This window comes from Poecilia mexicana, unplaced genomic scaffold (assembly GCF_051168715.1).
Source record: "Poecilia mexicana isolate PSO_F unplaced genomic scaffold, ASM5116871v1 scaffold_10, whole genome shotgun sequence".
Classification (NCBI taxonomy): Eukaryota; Metazoa; Chordata; class Actinopteri; order Cyprinodontiformes; family Poeciliidae; genus Poecilia; species Poecilia mexicana.
In genome coordinates this window covers 19,753,173-19,772,443 of record NW_028263379.1, presented here as the reverse complement: position 1 = coordinate 19,772,443, position 19,271 = coordinate 19,753,173, and the positions used below count along the sequence as shown (strand labels likewise).

The following is a 19,271-nucleotide window of genomic DNA, read 5'->3' as shown; positions in this document are numbered from 1 at the left end:
GAAATATACTATATTCTAAGCGTAACGATTACCTGTTGCTCTTCACATTCTTTGAACTGTAAGGTACAGCCATGTTTCAAAGATATACATTTAATTTAAAAATGATTAGCCTGAACAAGACGTAGCATTGGGAGTAATGAATATGTCTTTCAGTATGTTATGGATGCGTTTTATTTGCTAACATAATTTTTCATTGAATAGTGGGATGCTAAAAACGTTGTTTCATGTCTTTTGGTTTGTGAGCTCTAAAATGAAATGTTAGTCACAGATTATAACAAAAATTAAGACGGCATGCTTTAACAGAGCTAATGAATAACATTACTTTGACAGAGCTTTTGTGTCTACAGAACTGATGTTTTTACTCATGCCTTTTTGATTGATGTGGTAAGCTAGTTTTATTCATAATGAAATACTAACAGCTGCAGTATTTTTAAAATGAAACCGAGTCGTTGTACGAAATGGAGTAGAATCGTTTTTAAAGTCAAAACAGTGTTTTGACATTTTTAGCATCGTGTGGAAAAAGTTAGCAATTTACACAAGCTGTGATGGGAATTTCATAAAATCATTGAGCTGCTGTGGACAATTTGTACATTTGGACTGAGTTGCTTTTTACTTTGATGATACCACGTCACTCTGGAATTTGTGGATCTATAAGAAGACTGAAGAGATGTTAAGGAGATTAATTGATCCTATTTTACATTAGACACTGTTGCAATTAAAAGGAAATCAAGAACAACAAAATGCATTTGGTCATTTAATATTCAAAAGGCCAAAACAGCGTTTTGAAGTCACTCATGACACCTAAGAGCAAAAATTAAGACTACAAGCAAACTTCTTATAGACGGCTTTTTTTTTTTACTTCCACTTTATACATCAGTATCCTATTCTGAGAAGGAAAAAAAAACTCTCTGCTGGTATCTGGTCCACACTTCTTCTTTCCACGAAACACATTTGAGACAGTTTGTACATAGATAAAAATAACAATCTACTGAGTTTCATTTTCCTATGTCAAACATAAAGTATTAGGTTAAAATTAAAGTTCATGATTTAGTTTTCCAGCCACAGAGATTATCAATCTAGCTCACAAATATATGTTGTAATAACTGGTGGGAATCAGGCCTGCTGTCTTCTCCGCTGCTGAAGAAAGATTGTTCAATAGAGCAATCTTGTGAAGTACTATGAGGTGACTGTAGATGCCATTTGGTGCTGCAATGTAGTGTCTTGATATACAGCGGTCATACGTCTCCATGTGTGTCCAACAGTTTTCCTTCGCTTCAATTGTTGTTTTCTCAGGAGTTAGAGCAGTTGACTGGGAGAAAGATCTGATTTGATCTGCTGTGGTGGAGAGTGAATGGAAGTGGGAAGCATTTTTTGTAAGACAGCTTACAAAATTTAAGATGAAAACTGTGGAAGGTTTGGATGTGTAGATGCTGAACTTGAACTGAAGATATTTCAGTGATCTTTTCTGTAGGAACTCAAGATGTCGCTACATACCAGTCTAAAATGTTTACACCTCTCTCCTTTGTCAACTCGCAGTCAATGCGGCTTTGAGCTGTTCACAATGACGGTGCAGTGGGGCTAAGCTGTGGTGTAGACTTTGGTTTTATATCTTCATGAGAAGTTGATTGATCTGAAACATTGGCTGATTTACACCGGATATTTGAAAATGGATTTGCACAAAACCGTTTTTGTGTCGTGGAGCTGCTACGCATTTTTTCTGCTGAACGTAGCGCATGGAGACATGAGCTATTCTTTCCCGGAGGAGATGAAACGAGGTTCAGTTATTGGAAATATCGCCAAGGATCTCGGGCTGCAGACAGGTGCGCTGTCCACCAGAAGAGCCCGAATTGACACCGAGGAGAGTGATAAACGTTACTGTGACATAAACCTGGAGCACGGAGAGCTGATTGTGGCGGAGAGGATTGACCGTGAGGAGCTTTGTGGCGAAAAGGCTTCGTGCATCTTAAAACAAGAGCTCGTTTTGGAGAATCCTCTGGAGCTGCATCGGATCAGCCTTCATGTTCAAGATATAAATGATAACTCGCCACAATTTAAGGATGAATTTATAAAGTTAGAAATCCACGAATCGGCAATGAGGGGAGCTCGCTTTGTGATCGAAGAGGCGCACGATGCGGATGTAGGACAAAATTCAGTTCAGCAGTATAGCCTTGAGAAGAACGAAAATTTCATTCTGGCTGCTAAAGGAAACACAGTAGAGCTTGTTTTGGATAAGGAGCTTGATCGAGAAAAACAGAAAGAAATTAATTTACTCCTTACAGCTTTAGATGGCGGATCTCCTCAGAGATCAGGTACAGTGGTCATACATGTAACTGTACTGGATGCTAATGATAACGCCCCAGTGTTTAGCCAGTCCGTTTATAAAGCCAGTCTGCCTGAAAACTCTCCTATAGGTACTGTAGTGATAACAGTGAGCGCAACTGATGCAGATGAGGGAGTGAATGGAGATGTGACTTATGATTTTGGACATGTTACCAATGAAGTAATGAAAACATTTAACATTGATGAAAAAAAAGGTGAAATACGCTTAAGTGCTGTCGTTGATCATGAAGTTTCAACATCTTATGAGATACGTATTAAAGCAAAAGATGGTTTGGGGTTATCATCTTATGCTAAGGTTATTATTTCTATAACTGATGTGAATGACAACGCCCCTGTTGTTAGTCTGAAATCACTGAACAATCCCATACCAGAAAACACTCCAGCTGGTACAGAGGTGGGCATCATTAATGTGCAGGACAGAGACTCTGAGAATAACCGACAGGTCCGCTGCTACATCCAGGAAAATGTCCCTTTTAAGTTGGTTCCTTCTATTAAAAACTATTATTCTTTAGTGACCACAGGACATCTGGACCGTGAACTAGTATCTGATTACAACATTACAATCACTGCCACTGATGAGGGCTCTCCACCTCTGTCCTCCTCTAAAACTGTTCAGTTGTCTGTAGCTGACATCAATGACAACCCACCTGTGTTTGAGGAACAGTCCTACAGCGCATATGTGAGTGAAAATAACAAACCTGGATCCTCTTTATGTACTGTTTCTGCTCGAGATCCTGACTGGAGACAAAACGGTACAGTGATTTATTCTCTGTTATCTGGTGAGGTGAATGGTGCCTCGGTGTCCTCCTATCTATCTGTTAATGGAGACACAGGAGTGATCCACGCTGTGAGGTCATTTGATTATGAACAGTTCAGGAGTTTTAAAGTCCAAGTGATGGCCAGAGACAATGGTTCTCCTCCTCTCAGCAGCAACGTGACTGTCAGTGTGTTCATATCTGATGTGAATGACAACTCTCCTCAGATACTGTATCCGGCACCAGAGGGCAGCTCCTTCATGACTGAGTTAGTCCCCAAAGCTGCACATGGAGGGTCTCTGGTGTCCAAAGTGATAGCAGTGGACGCAGACTCTGGACAGAACGCCTGGCTTTCTTATCATATAGTCAAAGCAACAGATCCTGGACTTTTCAGTATTGATCTACACAGTGGAGAGATCAGGACACAGCGGGACATATCAAAGTCTGACAGCATGAAACAGAACTTGATTGTTGCAGTGAACGATAATGGACAGCCCTCTCTGTCAACCACCTGCTCAATTCATTTACTCATTTCTGATAACTTGGCTGAAGTGCCAGAACTGAAAGACATTTCTTATGAAGAGAATAATTCCAAACTGACCTCTTATCTGATCATCGCTCTGGTTTCTGTGTCCACCTTCTTTCTGACTTTTATCATCATCATCCTGGGTGTGAGGTTTTGTCGTAGGAGAAAGCCAAGATTGATGTTTGATGGAGCAGTTGCAATTCCTGGGCCTTATTTCCCTCCTAATTATGCAGACATTGACACCACTGGTACCTTGCGTAGCACTTCCAATTATGATACCTACCTGACAACAGGATCCAGAACCAGTGACTTTAAGTTTGTATCATCCTATAATGACAGCACTCTGCTTGCTGACCAGACTCTGAAGAAAAGTCCAACAGAATTTGCCGTTGTTTTTGGAGATTGTGACGATTCTCTAGAGGTATGAATCTATTTCATTTAAAATAGTTGCAGCTCACCCATCCTACAAAAACAATTACTCTTCTTGCTGTTTTTTTCAGTGATTCACTTGTTTCTCTTGCTCTTGCGTTATGTCTCAACCTACATGCTTTTATGTGTTTGTCCTGTCCTTCTCTGTCCTTGGTGCTGAAAAGTCTTATTTAGAAATGATCGCTCTTTGATATATATTTTTACTTGTTTGGATGATTTTTGCATTAAATAGTCTTGCTTCTTTGTGTGTCATATGTGATCCCAATTAATAACATTTGAACGTTTTGGTATTTATAATAATATATTGCGTATTCAGTGGCTCAGCATTATTATTACTTTTTTCGAAATATCTGTAATACATCTACTTCTTTAGCGTAGATATATACAATGTTGTGGTGATACAATAAGTTATATGTGGCAGTCTTAAAATCTCAATATTCTTCTTCTAAGCTTTTAATATTGACATTTTTTAATTGCGGATTTTCTGCACTTAAGGCCAATGCTTATGTTACTTTTTAGCAGATGAAATTTTATGAGAACATCATGGTTGCTGTTCAAACAACTTTTCAAGTTAGTTTCTCTTAATATTTAACTATACTGAGATTCATTGTGTGAAAGACTTTCAAAGCAATTGCAACAGTGTTCTTAAATATATCCAACTTCTTTAATGGCAAAGGAATTATAAAAGTTCCGCTCTGGATTTTGTTTTGAGTCGGCTTTAACTTTAAATAATAGTTTGTTGTTGCTGTTGTGGTTCATCTTGATGCATTGGGAAAAAAGATATTAGGTGTCATATATAAGGACCGGTTTAGGTTTTCGTCATTGGTCGGGTTTTGTGTACATTTACATCCTTCCAGCTCATAAGCCACCCGTGTGTCTTTGAGGTTTTCTTCTCTCTTTTTTTTTTCATTTATTCTGCATGAATTATTTTAATTATGGCTGGCAGTTGAAACTTTTTTACTATCACAAAGAAATATCCTTCACAGCAAAATCCCAGGATGTTTTCTGTTGGTATCCTTCCTGCACTTTACAGTGATTTTTGAGGTGGCTTGCTGTTCTTCGAGAGAATGTATCTTGTTGATTATGGTTTCTTTCTGTTTGCATCTGAATTTGTTTTTTATTTGAAATGTGTTTTTTCTCTGTCACTGAGCACAAGGCATTTTTTTTTCATGGTGAGTGTATAGAACCTTTTGTTCCATCTGCAATAAGCCATTAAATAGAAAGATGTGTCCTGGCAAAAATTATAGAAGATCTTAATTTTATACTTTTTAAATTTTGATGCACAGTTATAATTAAAACCGAGATATAATCTTTACTAAGCTTAATGTGTAAAAGCCCATAATTGGTGAGGAAAATCCATCCATTCATCACTTAAGCACAGGCTCAGTGAAAGAAACACAAATTATGTTTTTTTTTTTTTTGTTTGTTTGTTTTTCTAAAACTTATGTCAAGTTTAGTACTACCCATTTGTGGTAATCGGTCAATCAGTCTAATTTTAAAAGCTTGCTTAAACATGCTATTGTGAATGGATGTTTTACCCATGAGTTGCAAACACCTTTTTTAGCTACCCTTTCATATCCATTATTTATGAAGTGTGGGTTTGTTTGAAGTTCCTGTTGATGTTCGTTGTATCAGTACAAACATCTTGTACCAATACGGTTTGTATTAGTACAAAACAAATGTTTTTGTATAACTAGCTGCTTATCAACTTGATGTCTGTGCTACAGTGTCTCTAGAGTTTACTTCTTGTTCCTAAGCAGATGAAGCAATTGACTGCCAGTTAGATACCAGTTAGATAAAGTGCTCAGTAATAATCCTTTCTTTATATGTTCAAAAGCATGTGACATATTTAACATTTATTAAAGTGTTAAAGATGGGACGGAGGGGACAGAGCATTTGCTGTAATTTGTGCTAGTAATTAATCTGAAATATGCTAAATAAATTAACTTTATTATACATTGTAGAAAATCAATAATTTCAAGTGCTTTTTTTAGAGAGGAATTTTTCACTTATTCGCTATTATAAATAGTAACAAAGGAAATTGAAATAATTGGAAGATGTAAATTCCCCATGCACCTAGACCTAATTAGAACTCAACGTATAATTTTAAATGTTATTAACGCTATCAGTTTAAAAACACCTGCTCACTAGAGAAAGCTTAGAACAAAATTACCATTTGATGCTCAAAATAATTGATAATGTGCTTAGTGCTCTGATGCCAAACTGCCTAAAACAAAACTGTCTGATAGCTTACAGTGATTTGTTGAATTATGGCTGAAAAATATTATTAAAATCGACGATAAGCCTGCGTTCCATTTAAAATTAAGACAATTTCTTTTATTCCGTTTATGTTGTTCAGCTGAACTCAAGATGTCGCTATGCACCAGCCTTAAATATATGTGTCTGTTCTTTTGTTGACTTGTTTCATGCGCTGTTGAGCTGTTGCAGATAAAGACGGTGCGGATAATTTGCGGCTCGTTTTTGTTACGTATCTTGTCATTAATAACTTCAGTTGACCGACGTTATACCTTTGCATATTTTACACCTATTTAAAAAATGGATTTGAACATAGTTGTCCTTCTATCGTGGACCTGCTCGTTTTCTCTGCTGCAAATTGCGAATGGAGACATGAGCTATTCTTTCCCGGAGGAGATGAAACGAGGTTCAGTTATTGGAAATATCGCGAAGGATCTCGGGCTGCAGACAGGTGCGCTGTCCACCAGAAGAGCCCGAATTGACACCGAGGAGAGCGATAAACGTTACTGTGACATAAACCTGGAGCAGGGAGAGCTGATTGTGGCGGAGAGGATTGACCGTGAGGAGCTTTGTGGCAAAAAAGCTTCGTGTATCTTAAAACAAGAGCTCGTTCTGGAGAATCCTCTGGAGCTGCATCAGATCAGCCTTCATGTTCAAGACATTAATGATAACTCTCCTGAGTTTGATGAGGAATTGACCAATCTTGAAATTCAGGAGTCGGCAGTGAAGGGAGCTCGCTTTGTGATCGAGGAGGCGCACGATGCGGATGTAGGACAAAATTCAGTTCAGCAGTATAGCCTTGAAAAAAACGAAAATTTAATTCTGGCTACTAATGGAAACACAGTAGAGCTTGTTTTGGATAAGGAGCTTGATCGAGAAAAACAGAAAGAAATTAATTTACTCCTTACAGCGTTAGATGGCGGATCTCCTCAGAGATCAGGTACAGTGGTCATACATGTAACTGTACTGGATGCTAATGATAACGCCCCAGTGTTTAGCCAGGCCGTTTATAAAGCCAGTCTGCCTGAAAACTCTCCTATAGGTACTGTAGTGATAACAGTGAGCGCAACTGATGCAGATGAGGGAGTGAATGGAGATGTGACTTATGATTTTGCACATGTTAACGAGGATGTTAAGAAGAAATTCATAATCGATCGCAAAATAGGGGAAATACGTGTAATTGAGCCTGTAGACTATGAAGTTACAACATCATATGAAATCCGTATTAAAGCAAAGGATGGTCTGGGAAAATCATCCTATGCTAAGGTCATTATTTCTATAACTGATGTGAATGACAACGCCCCTGTAGTCAGTCTGAAATCATTGACCAATCAAATACCAGAAGACACTCCAGCTGGTACAGAGGTGGGCATCATTAATGTGCAGGACAGAGACTCTGAGAATAACCGACAGGTCCGCTGCTCCATCCAGGAAAATGTCCCTTTTAAGTTGGTTCCTTCTATTAAAAACTATTATTCGCTGGTGACCACAGGACAACTGGACCGTGAACTAGTATCTGATTACAACATTACAATCACTGCCACTGATGAGGGCTCTCCACCTCTGTCATCCTCTAAAACTATTCAGTTGTCTGTAGCTGACATCAATGACAACCCACCTGTGTTTGAGGAACAGTCATACAGCGCATATGTGAGTGAAAATAACAAACCTGGATCCTCTTTATGTACTGTTTCTGCTCGAGATCCTGACTGGAGACAAAACGGTACAGTGATTTATTCTCTGTTACCTGGTGAGGTGAACGGTGCCTCGGTGTCCTCCTATCTATCTGTTAATGGAGACACAGGAGTGATCCACGCTGTGAGGTCATTTGATTATGAACAGTTCAGGAGTTTTAAAGTCCAAGTGATGGCCAGAGACAATGGTTCTCCTCCTCTCAGCAGCAACGTGACTGTCAGTGTGTTCATATCTGATTTAAATGACAACTCTCCTCAGATTTTGTACCCGGCACCAGAGGGCAGCTCCTTCATGACTGAGTTAGTCCCCAAAGCTGCACATGGAGGATCTCTGGTGTCCAAAGTGATTGCAGTGGACGCAGACTCTGGACAGAATGCCTGGTTGTCCTATCAAATACTCAAAGCCACAGATCCTGGACTTTTCAGTATTGATCTACACAGTGGAGAGATCAGGACACAGCGGGACATTTCAGAATCTGACAGCATGAAACAGAACCTGATTGTTGCAGTGAAAGATAATGGACAACCCTCTTTGTCTGCCACCTGCTCAATTTATTTACTTATTTCTGATAACTTGGCTGAAGTGCCAGAACTGAAAGACATTTCTTATGATGAGAAGAACTCCAAGTTGACCTCTTATCTGATCATTGCACTGGTTTCTGTGTCCACCTTCTTTCTGACCTTCATCATCATTATACTTGGAGTGAGGTTTTGTCGCAGGAGAAAGCCCAGACTGTTGTTTGATGGAGCTGTAGCAATACCAGGAGCTTATCTACCTCCAAGTTACGCAGATGTTGACGGCACAGGAACTTTACGCAGCACCTACAATTATGACGCCTACCTGACAACAGGATCTAGAACCAGTGACTTTAAGTTTGTATCATCTTACAATGACAACACGCTGCCTGCTGACCAGACTCTGAAGAAAAGTTTGAGTGATTTTACTGAGGCTTTTGGAGAACTGGAAGGATGCTCAGAGGTATGATGACACTCTTAAGCCATTTTTGCATTTACCCCCTCCTTCATACCCTCATACTTATTGACGTATTTGTGTTTTTTTTGTTGTTTTTTTTTTGCATATTGAAATAGTTCTTAACATCATTTTCTTGAACCAAAAGTTTCCTAGATTTAATTATTTGCTTTGTCTGCTCTACTGTGTCTTATTTCTTTTAGTTCATATTAAGTTTAGTTGTGTCCTTTATGAAATGCACTCAGTCTGTGCAGTTACTTTTTTTCAGTTTGACTCTATGTTGTCTTGCGATCTGCAAACAAAAGTTTAAAGGTATACTCCTCTAATACTGTAGACAAGCATCACATCCTCCAGGCCCTGCAAAGACAAGCTGATATACAAACTTGATTAACTGATATTCATTTATTAATTTCCTATGTATTTCATGCCATATGTTGTTTTGATTTGAAGTTTTTATTTATGAATGACTTTTCCTTTTTTCACTTTTTATTCCATTTGATCTTTCATTTTTAAAGTGTCAACATCAGTTTATTTTATGCTGTACTTTTTGCTTTTGTGCCACCGTAATAGTGAACTGCTCTTTGTTGATATTATTCTAAATACGAAAATCATCCATGTACATCTAGCATATATATATATATATATATATATATATATATATATATATATATATATATATATATATATATATATATATATATATATATATATATATATATATACTGCTCAAAAAAATAAAGGGAACACTCAAATAACACATCCTAGATTGAATACTTTGTTCTGTACAAAGTTGAATGTGCTGACAACAAAATCACACAAAAATCATCAATGGAAATCAAATTTTATCAACCAATGGAGGCCTGGATTTGGAGCCACACACAAAATTAAAGTGAAATGTTCCCTTTATTTTTTTGAGCAGCATATTTAATCTTAATATGTTTTTGAGGACCTAGATATCAACTGTGAAATATAACTTTAAATGCTGTTGCTTTAAATATTATCTTATAAAATGTTGTGCCTCTTTTAGACTTTGACCTTTCAGATCACACTAGTTTACCTTATAAAATAAAGCAAAGTAGTAAAAGGAAATTGTTTGAGAAAACAAAAAGGAAATTTTAGCATGCAAAATGAGGGAACATTTTTTATCAATTAAAGTGAAAATGTGTGATTGAACAGATTAATGTTTAGCTGGAATTTAAAAGTAGCGTTCCAATTCCAGTTTTTCTCAGTCCTGCAGGGAGAGATGAGTGGAAAATCATTTTTAAGGCCTTGTATACCATCGTGTCAGATGAGCAGGAGTCACATTGAGGCTTACAGAGGAGGCTGAACTAAAAAGACAGAGAGGGAGAGTTAATGTGGAGGAGGTCAGACAAACACAGCATGAAGGAGTGAGATGATGGATGGCCTTAAAATTTAAAGTAGGACTTTAAATTCAAGGCAGCATCAAGGCACAGGATCCTGTGGAGTTGTTAAAGACAGGTGAAATGTGACTGGTGGTTGGATTTCTGGATATCACAAAGACAGCAGCATTTGGAACCAAAAGCAGTTTCTGAGTGAATGTATGAGTTAAACTGAAGATTAGATAATTGCTGTAGTCCAGATGAGATGCCATGAGACTTTTGACCAGTCCTATTTTCATCCTCAGAAGTCTAATGTGAAGTTTCTGACAAGAAAAGAAAAAAAAAAGTATTGAATATATTCACGGTGAAGGAAGAGAGTTAGTGCATGCATTAAAAAGTCAACACTACATTAAAATGTAATTTTTAATGCCAAAGCTGCTTCAAAAGTAAAATATTGTAAGAATATGTTGTTGTTGTTGTTTTATCAAGCCATCTATCGTTCAGAATAGTAAAGATGAACAATACATTTTCTATATTCTTGGACACACTGAACATGTATGAAGTTTTGGAAGTTTTTTCTTAAACATGACCCCAGGGTGGCGCTATAAAACAGGACTAGGATATTTCGAGTGACGTCTCTCGTTTTGCGTGTCTTCATCATACTGCTCCTGTTTTGTCAAGGTTTGATATCGCAAATTTGTGTGGTTGCTGGTGTTTTGTGGTTGAACTGGATAATATTCCTTTATCATTTACTGATTCTTCATATTGACTGAAGTTAATCAACGATGAATTCTATATACGCCATTGTTCTGTCGTGGGGATATTTTTTATTCGTTTTTTGGATCAACGTTGCGCATGGAGACATGAGCTATTCTTTCCCGGAGGAGATGAAACGAGGTTCAGTTATTGGAAATATCGCTAAGGATCTCGGGCTGCAGACAGGTGCGCTGTCCACCAGAAGAGCCCGAATTGACACCGAAGGGACTGATAAACGTTATTGTGACATAAACCTGGAGCAGGGAGAGCTGATTGTGGCGGAGAGGATTGACCGTGAGGAGCTTTGTGGCGAAAAGGCTTCGTGCATCTTAAAACAAGAGCTCGTTCTGGAGAATCCTCTGGAGCTGAATCGGATCAGCCTTCATGTTCAAGATGTTAATGATAACTCTCCGCAGTTCAACGAAAAATTGATCAGTCTAGAAATCCATGAATCGGCAGTCAAGGGAGCTCGCTTTGTGATCGAGGAGGCGAGCGATGCGGATGTAGGACAAAATTCAGTTCAGCAGTATAGCCTTGAGAAGAACAAAAATTTCATTCTAGCTGCTAATGGAAACACAGTGGAGCTTGTTTTGGATAAGGAGCTTGATCGAGAAAAACAAAAGGAAATTAATTTACTCCTTACAGCTTTAGATGGCGGATCTCCTCAGAGATCAGGTACAGTGGTCATACATGTAACTGTACTGGATGCTAATGATAACGCCCCAGTGTTTAGCCAGGCCGTTTATAAAGCCAGTCTGCCTGAAAACTCTCCTATAGGTACTGTAGTGATAACAGTGAGCGCAACTGATGCAGATGAGGGAGTGAATGGAGATGTGACTTATGATTTTGGGAATGTTAATGAAGATGTGAGAAAGAAATTCACAATTAATCGCAAGACAGGGGAAATACGTGTTATTGAGCCTGTAGACTACGAAGTTACAACGTCATATGAAATCCGTGTTAAAGCAAAGGATGGTCTGGGGTTATCATCTTATGCTAAGGTTATCATTTCTATCACTGATGTGAATGACAACGCCCCTATTGTTAGTCTCAAATCACTGATCAATCAAATACCAGAAAACACTCCAGCTGGTACAGAGGTGGGCATCATTAATGTGCAGGACAGAGACTCTGAGAATAATGCACAGGTTATCTGCTCCATCCAGGAAAATGTCCCTTTTAAGCTGGTTCCTTCTATTAAAAACTATTATTCTTTAGTGACCACAGGACAACTTGACCGTGAACTAGTGTCTGATTACAACATTACAATCACTGCCACTGATGAGGGCTCTCCACCTCTGTCCTCCTCTAAAACTATTCAGTTATCTGTAGCTGACATCAATGATAACCCACCTGTGTTTGAGGAACAGTCCTACAGCGCATATGTAAGTGAAAATAACAAACCTGGATCCTCTTTATGTACTGTTTCTGCTCGAGATCCTGACTGGAGACAAAACGGTACAGTGATTTATTCTCTGTTACCTGGTGAGGTGAACGGTGCCTCTGTGTCCTCCTATCTATCTGTTAATGGAGACACAGGAGTGATTCACGCTGTGAGGTCATTTGACTATGAACAGTTCAGGAGTTTTAAAGTCCAAGTGATGGCCAGAGACAATGGTTCTCCTCCTCTCAGCAGCAATGTGACTGTCAGTGTGTTCATATCTGATTTAAATGACAACTCTCCTCAGATACTGTACCCGGCACCAGAGGGCAGCTCCTTCATGACTGAGTTAGTCCCTAAAGCTGCACATGGAGGGTCTCTGGTGTCCAAAGTGATTGCAGTGGACGCAGACTCTGGACAGAATGCCTGGCTTTCCTATCATATAGTCAAAGCCACAGATCCTGGACTTTTCAGTATTGATCTGCACAGTGGAGAGATCAGGACACAGCGGGACATTTCAGAATCTGACAGCATGAAGCAGAACCTGATTGTTGCAGTGAAAGATAATGGACAGCCCTCTCTCTCTGCCACCTGTGCCATGTTTTTACTTATTTCTGATAACTTGGCTGAAGTGCCAGAACTGAAAGACATTTCTTATGATGAGAAGAACTCCAAGTTGACCTCTTATCTGATCATTGCGCTGGTTTCTGTGTCCACCTTCTTTCTGACCTTCATCATCATCATCCTGGGTGTGAGGTTTTGTCGTAGGAGAAAGCCCAGACTGTTGTTTGATGGAGCAGTAGCCATCCCAGGAGCTTATCTTCCTCCCAATTACTCAGATGTTGATGGTACAGGAACTTTACGCAGCACCTATAATTATGACGGCTACCTGACAACAGGATCTAGAACCAGTGACTTTAAGTTTGTATCATCTTACAATGACAACACGCTGCCTGCTGACCAGACCCTGAAGAAAAGTTTGAGCGATTTCACTGAGGCTTTTGGAGAACTGGATTTATGCTCAGAGGTATGATTACACACTTAAGCCATTTTTTTTCCATTTATCCCCCATGCCCTTATATTAATTCATTTATTCTTTTATTTGTTTTTCCATATTGAAATAGCTCTTAGTGTAACTTACTTGTACCAAGACATTCCTAGGTTCATTTCTTGGCCATGGCTCCTCTGCTCTGGCTTGTTTCTGTGGTAAAAGTTTCTTTATATTAGGCTAATTTGTGTCTTTTATAAAATGCACTCAATGTGTGCAAAGTTGTTTTTCCAGTTTGTCTTTATGTTGCCTTGTGATATGTAAGCAAGTCTTCCTGGGTGTATTCCTCTTCTGCAATGATTGCTGTAGATATGCATCAGATCCTTCATATCCAGCAAGGATAAGCTGGTGTCAACTCATTGTGGTGTGAAAGATCATAGCAGAGAAATTAAAGTTTGAGTGTATATATATGTTACTGTAAAGGCATAGTCCAGGTTGTCATTACCTCTCAGGAGAATTAAATAGTATTTAGAAGTGTAATAATCTGGATGATAGATTCACACGACATGCTAGGGTATACTACAGCTGTTTATAAAGAGAATAATGTGTCAAGCACATTACAGGTAATTATGTAATAATACAGTGCTTTTGGTTAGTATTTACATGTGGATTTTGTAAACCTAAATTACAGAATCATTGTAATTATTGATGGAACTTATGACTCTTTTAAATCAGCATCTGTTGACTTAAGATCTATTCAAAAGAGCCACTAAAATGATAAATATTTGAAAAATTAACAAAAACAAAATCTAAGACCAATCCATTTTATGCCTAACGTAATTTTGCATCACATTTTTGATGGTGAAATTCACCTAAATGTTGAGCCATCGATTTTAAGTAAAAAACAACAACATTGTTTTCTTCCAAAAATAAAAATAAAAATAGGTGTATATTTTCATAAAATACAAAATTTCATTTGCCCAGAACGTTCTGTGGCACAATTGTTTTGTGCATATGTAACAACTTAGTGATATTTATAATACTGAAGCAAAATACAAGAGAAATGTAACAGAGAAAAAGGTTGACATGAGTTGCTTTGGCAGAAACAAAAATCTTTTTCTATGCCATTAAATTTAACTGTTAAGGCAATGCATTAATGGTAAACAACACTCAACTTTGAAAATTATCCAAGGAGCAACAAGCAAGAAGAGACTTCAGTTTGTAATCACACTCTGACCACCCCCATTCTCTCCTCCGCTGCATGAAGCCTGCAGCATCGTCACAACCAGGCCATGTGATGAAAGCAGTGAGCAATTAGAATGCGCTCTGTGTGTTCATCTTTTCTTGCATTTTATTTATTTGGCAATTAAATAAAGTGTAATTTTAAATTAGATAGAAAAATAATAGCTACTGCAGTGTGTGCAAAGCACTAGAAGAAAGCAAGATTGCAAAAAACAAAGGATGGCTCTGACTAACAGACACTCCAGTGTTATGGTGAAGAGTCGTTCAGAAGAATCAGATTTTTTGTGAACGTCACACCATTAATTGTTATTCTCTTGAAATATTCACATGGTCTTCTGGTGTAGAGTAGAAATATATATTTTCTCAATGGGAATGGCTTGAAAGTTTCAGACTCCTTTATTACACTTTGTGATGTTGAAAAATGCAGGTGTTTTTATAAAGACATTTCTGGATGCTTTGTTTCTTAAGCGGTAGTGGTTTTCCCTCCTTCTTTCTTTACTTTTTTCTGTCGTTTTCCTGTCAAGTCTTGGCTTCTCCCAGCAAAGTGCATGTTCTGATATGATTCATCAAGGTTTTTGTGCTAACTTAATATTAATTTATTAATTGATTTTATCATCAGGCTTTATTTCTTTTGCATTTTTGTTGACAAGGTGGAGATTATGTTACATCATTTTAATAAGAGATTAATTTATCTTTGAAATGCATCAAATCCATTTAATGTACATCATGTTGCATTTTGTGTAGAAATTATGAGTTTCATAGGAATAAAACTACAGAATAAACAGTTTTGTTTAAAGTTTTTGAGTTGAATTTTGAGGTGTTTCGGTAGTTCGGAAAGTTACTGCATATTCAAGTCCTCTACTTGCTTTTTATTGTAGAAATGAACACATTTATGTTGAATATATATATCCCTACTTTTCTTGTCAATATTTCTTTTTAAATATTTTGTTGACGTTAGAGCATAATGCCAGACTGCAATTAAATCCTATATAATTATCTCAGTTGTAAGTAAGATGAACGAGGAAAACATTGCATGATTGCCATAACGCTTGAAATGTTACAGGAACGTGAACCACCTGTTTTATTTGCCTGCTGCATTTCTTTCTGCTTGGGGTACACTAGAGCAGTATAATCAAATGAAATGCTGATGTCGATGTATGTGAACAGAAAAATCAACTTGACTTTCACATACGAGTTAAGGCTTATATTATAAGTTCAATGTTCTTTCGGTGTAAATCAAATCTAAAGAATGGACAAAAAGTAGGAGGGGGAACTATATTTGTAGCTACAGATGTGCAACATGACACATCAGACACAAAATTAAGCATTGAAAATGATGAAGAAATACACGGTGGAGAAAGAAGAACTTTGTGGATGCATGACAAAGTCAAGTATACATTCAACAGAGTTATTCATAGTGGCTGATTCAAAAGTAGAACGTTATGAGAATTTTTTAAGCCATAGGTCGTTCATAATAGATAAATATTTACTTTACATTTTATATATACTTGGACACACTGAGCATGTTTGAAGATTTGGAAGATTATTTCTTAAACTTGAACCCACGGTGGCGCTATAAAACAGGATAAGGATATTTTAGTCCTCACTCGTTTTGCGCGTGTTCATGATACTCCTCTTGTCTGTCGAGGAGGAAAACCACATATTTGTGTCGCTGTTTATGCTTAAACTATTTATTTCGTCGTTCACTGATTTTTTTTATGCTGACTGAAATTAATTACTAAAGATGAATTCTATGTTCGCCATTGTTCTGCCCTGCGGATATTTTTTATTCGTTTTTTGGATCAACGTCGCGCATGGAGACATGAGCTATTCTTTCCCGGAGGAGATGAAACGAGGTTCAGTTATTGGAAATATCGCTAAGGATCTCGGGCTGCAGACAGGTGCGCTGTCCACCAGAAGAGCCCGAATTGACACCGAGGAGAGCGATAAACGTTACTGTGACATCAAGCTGGAGCACGGAGAGCTGATTGTGGCGGAGAGGATTGACCGTGAGGAGCTTTGTGGCAAAAAAGCTTCGTGCATCTTAAAACAAGAGCTCGTTTTGGAGAATCCTCTGGAGCTGCATCGGATCAGCCTTCATGTTCAAGATGTTAATGATAACTCTCCGCAGTTCAACGAAAAATTGATCAGTCTTGAAATTAGAGAATCGGCAGTCAAGGGAGCTCGCTTTGTGATCGAGGAGGCGAGCGATGCGGATATAGGACAAAATTCAGTTCAGCAGTATAGCCTTGAGAAGAACAAAAATTTCATTCTAGCTGCTAATGGAAACACAGTAGAGCTTGTTTTGGATAAGGAGCTTGATCGAGAAAAACAAACTGAAATTAATTTGCTCCTTACGGCTGTAGATGGCGGATCTCCTCAGAGATCAGGTACAGTGGTCATACATGTAACTGTACTGGATGCTAATGATAACGCCCCAGTGTTTAGCCAGGCCGTTTATAAAGCCAGTCTGCCTGAAAACTCTCCTATAGGTACTGTAGTGACAACAGTGAGCGCAACTGATGCAGATGAGGGAGTGAATGGAGATGTGACTTATGATTTTGGAAATGTTAATGAAGATGTTAGAAAGAAATTCACGATTGATCGCAAAGTAGGGAAAATATATCTAATTGATACTGTAGACTATGAAGTTACAACATCATATGAAATCCGTATTAAAGCAAAAGATGGTTTGGGGTTGGTATCTTATGCTCAGGTCATTGTTTCTATAACTGATGTGAATGACAACGCCCCTGTTGTTAGTCTGAAATCACTGACCAATCAAATACCAGAAAACACTCCAGCTGGTACAGAGGTGGGCATCATTAATGTGCAGGACAGAGACTCTGAGAATAACCGACAGGTCCGCTGCTCCATCCAGGAAAATGTCCCTTTTAAGTTGGTTCCTTCTATTAAAAACTATTATTCGCTGGTGACCACAGGACAACTGGACCGTGAACTAGTATCTGATTACAACATTACAATCACTGCCACTGATGAGGGCTCTCCACCTCTGTCCTCCTCTAAAACTATTCAGTTGTCTATAGCTGACATCAATGACAACCCACCTGTGTTTGAGGAACAGTCCTACAGCGCATATGTGAGTGAAAATAACAAACCTGGATCCTCTTTATGTACTGTTTCTGCTCGAGATCCTGACTGGAGACAAAACGGTACAGTGATTTATTCTCTGTTACCTGGTGAGGTGAATGGTGCCTCGGTGTCCTCCTATCTATCTGTTAATGGAGACACAGGAGTGATCCACGCTGTGAGGTCATTTGACTATGAACAGTTCAGGAGTTTTAAAGTCCAAGTGATGGCCAGAGACAATGGTTCTCCTCCTCTCAGCAGCAACGTGACTGTCAGTGTGTTCATATCTGATGTGAATGACAACTCTCCTCAGATACTGTACCCGGCACCAGAGGGCAGCTCCTTCATGACTGAGTTAGTCCCTAAAGCTGCACATGGAGGGTCTCTGGTGTCCAAAGTGATAGCAGTGGATGCAGACTCTGGACAAAACGCCTGGCTGTCCTATCATATAGTCAAAGCCACAGATCCTGGACTTTTCAGTATTGATCTGCACAGTGGAGAGATCAGGACACAACGGGACATTTCAGAATCTGACAGCATGAAACAGAACCTGCTTGTTGCAGTGAAAGATAATGGACAGCCTTCTCTGTCTGCCACCTGTTCCATGTATTTACTTATTTCTGATAACTTGGCTGAAGTGCCAGAACTGAAAGACATTTCTTATGATGAGAAGAACTCCAAGTTGACCTCTTATCTGATCATTGCGCTGGTTTCTGTGTCCACCTTCTTTCTGACCTTCATCATCATCATCCTGGGTGTGAGGTTTTGTCGCAGGAGAAAGCCCAGACTGTTGTTTGATGGAGCAGTAGCCATCCCAGGAGCTTATCTTCCTCCCAATTACTCAGATGTTGATGGTACAGGAACTTTACGCAGCACCTACAATTATGACGCCTACCTGACAACAGGATCTAGAACCAGTGACTTTAAGTTTGTATCATCTTACAATGACAACACGCTGCCTGCTGACCAGACTCTGAAGAAAAGTCCATTAAACTTTGCTGATGTGTTTGGTGACCTCAATGACTCCCCTGAGGTATGCACGTTTCTCTAAAATATATTATAAAACCTTACTCTGCACAATTTATATGTTGTTGCATTTTCCTACTTAAAAGAATGTCTCCATTCACTTCACGACATTTATGCCCTGTGTAGAATTCAGTGTGAAAGGCTATTTACTGTTAAGCCCACGCCCCTCACTTACTTTCTTGTTTTTATTTATTTTCCTTTATTGGTGTTGTTTGTGCTTTACTTTTAATTTTTTGTATTGCATTTTTCATCACCCATTAAGAAAAAACTGAACTAAGAATGATAATCTTCCTAAGCAACCATAATGAAGTTATCATTGTGTGTGTGTGTGTATATATATATATATATATATATATATATATATATATATACAGAAAGTGTGCATTTTTTCCCTTTTCAGACACTTGTAGTACTAATTGTTAATTCGTTTGAGCATAATCATAAACAGCACCAGCAGTTTCACTTTGCTGTTTCACAG

At 38.4% G+C, this 19,271-nt stretch overlaps 3 protein-coding genes across 3 annotated transcripts; all 3 read left to right on the top strand.

The window, feature by feature from the left end:
* The first annotated feature begins 1,606 nt into the window (after positions 1 to 1,606).
* Positions 1,607 to 4,067, top strand: LOC106930595 (protocadherin gamma-A12-like). Its single transcript, XM_088009238.1, has one exon. It carries the CDS (start codon positions 1,667 to 1,669, stop codon positions 4,046 to 4,048), a length of 2,382 nt encoding a protein of 793 aa, XP_087865364.1. The 5' UTR covers positions 1,607 to 1,666; the 3' UTR covers positions 4,049 to 4,067.
* A 2,435-nt stretch (positions 4,068 to 6,502) lies between these two features.
* On the top strand, positions 6,503 to 9,582 carry LOC106913734 (protocadherin gamma-A12-like). Its single transcript, XM_014980232.2, has one exon. It carries the CDS (start codon positions 6,607 to 6,609, stop codon positions 8,983 to 8,985), a length of 2,379 nt encoding a protein of 792 aa, XP_014835718.2. The 5' UTR covers positions 6,503 to 6,606; the 3' UTR covers positions 8,986 to 9,582.
* Positions 9,583 to 10,094: 512 nt separating this feature from the next.
* LOC148157065 (protocadherin beta-16-like) lies at positions 10,095 to 19,136 on the top strand. The gene is made up of 2 exons (XM_088009577.1): positions 10,095 to 12,067; positions 17,394 to 19,136. The coding sequence occupies exons 1-2, from the start codon at positions 11,096 to 11,098 to the stop codon at positions 18,816 to 18,818; spliced, it is 2,397 nt and encodes a 798-aa protein (XP_087865703.1). The 5' UTR covers positions 10,095 to 11,095; the 3' UTR covers positions 18,819 to 19,136.
* The last annotated feature ends 135 nt before the right edge of the window (positions 19,137 to 19,271 follow it).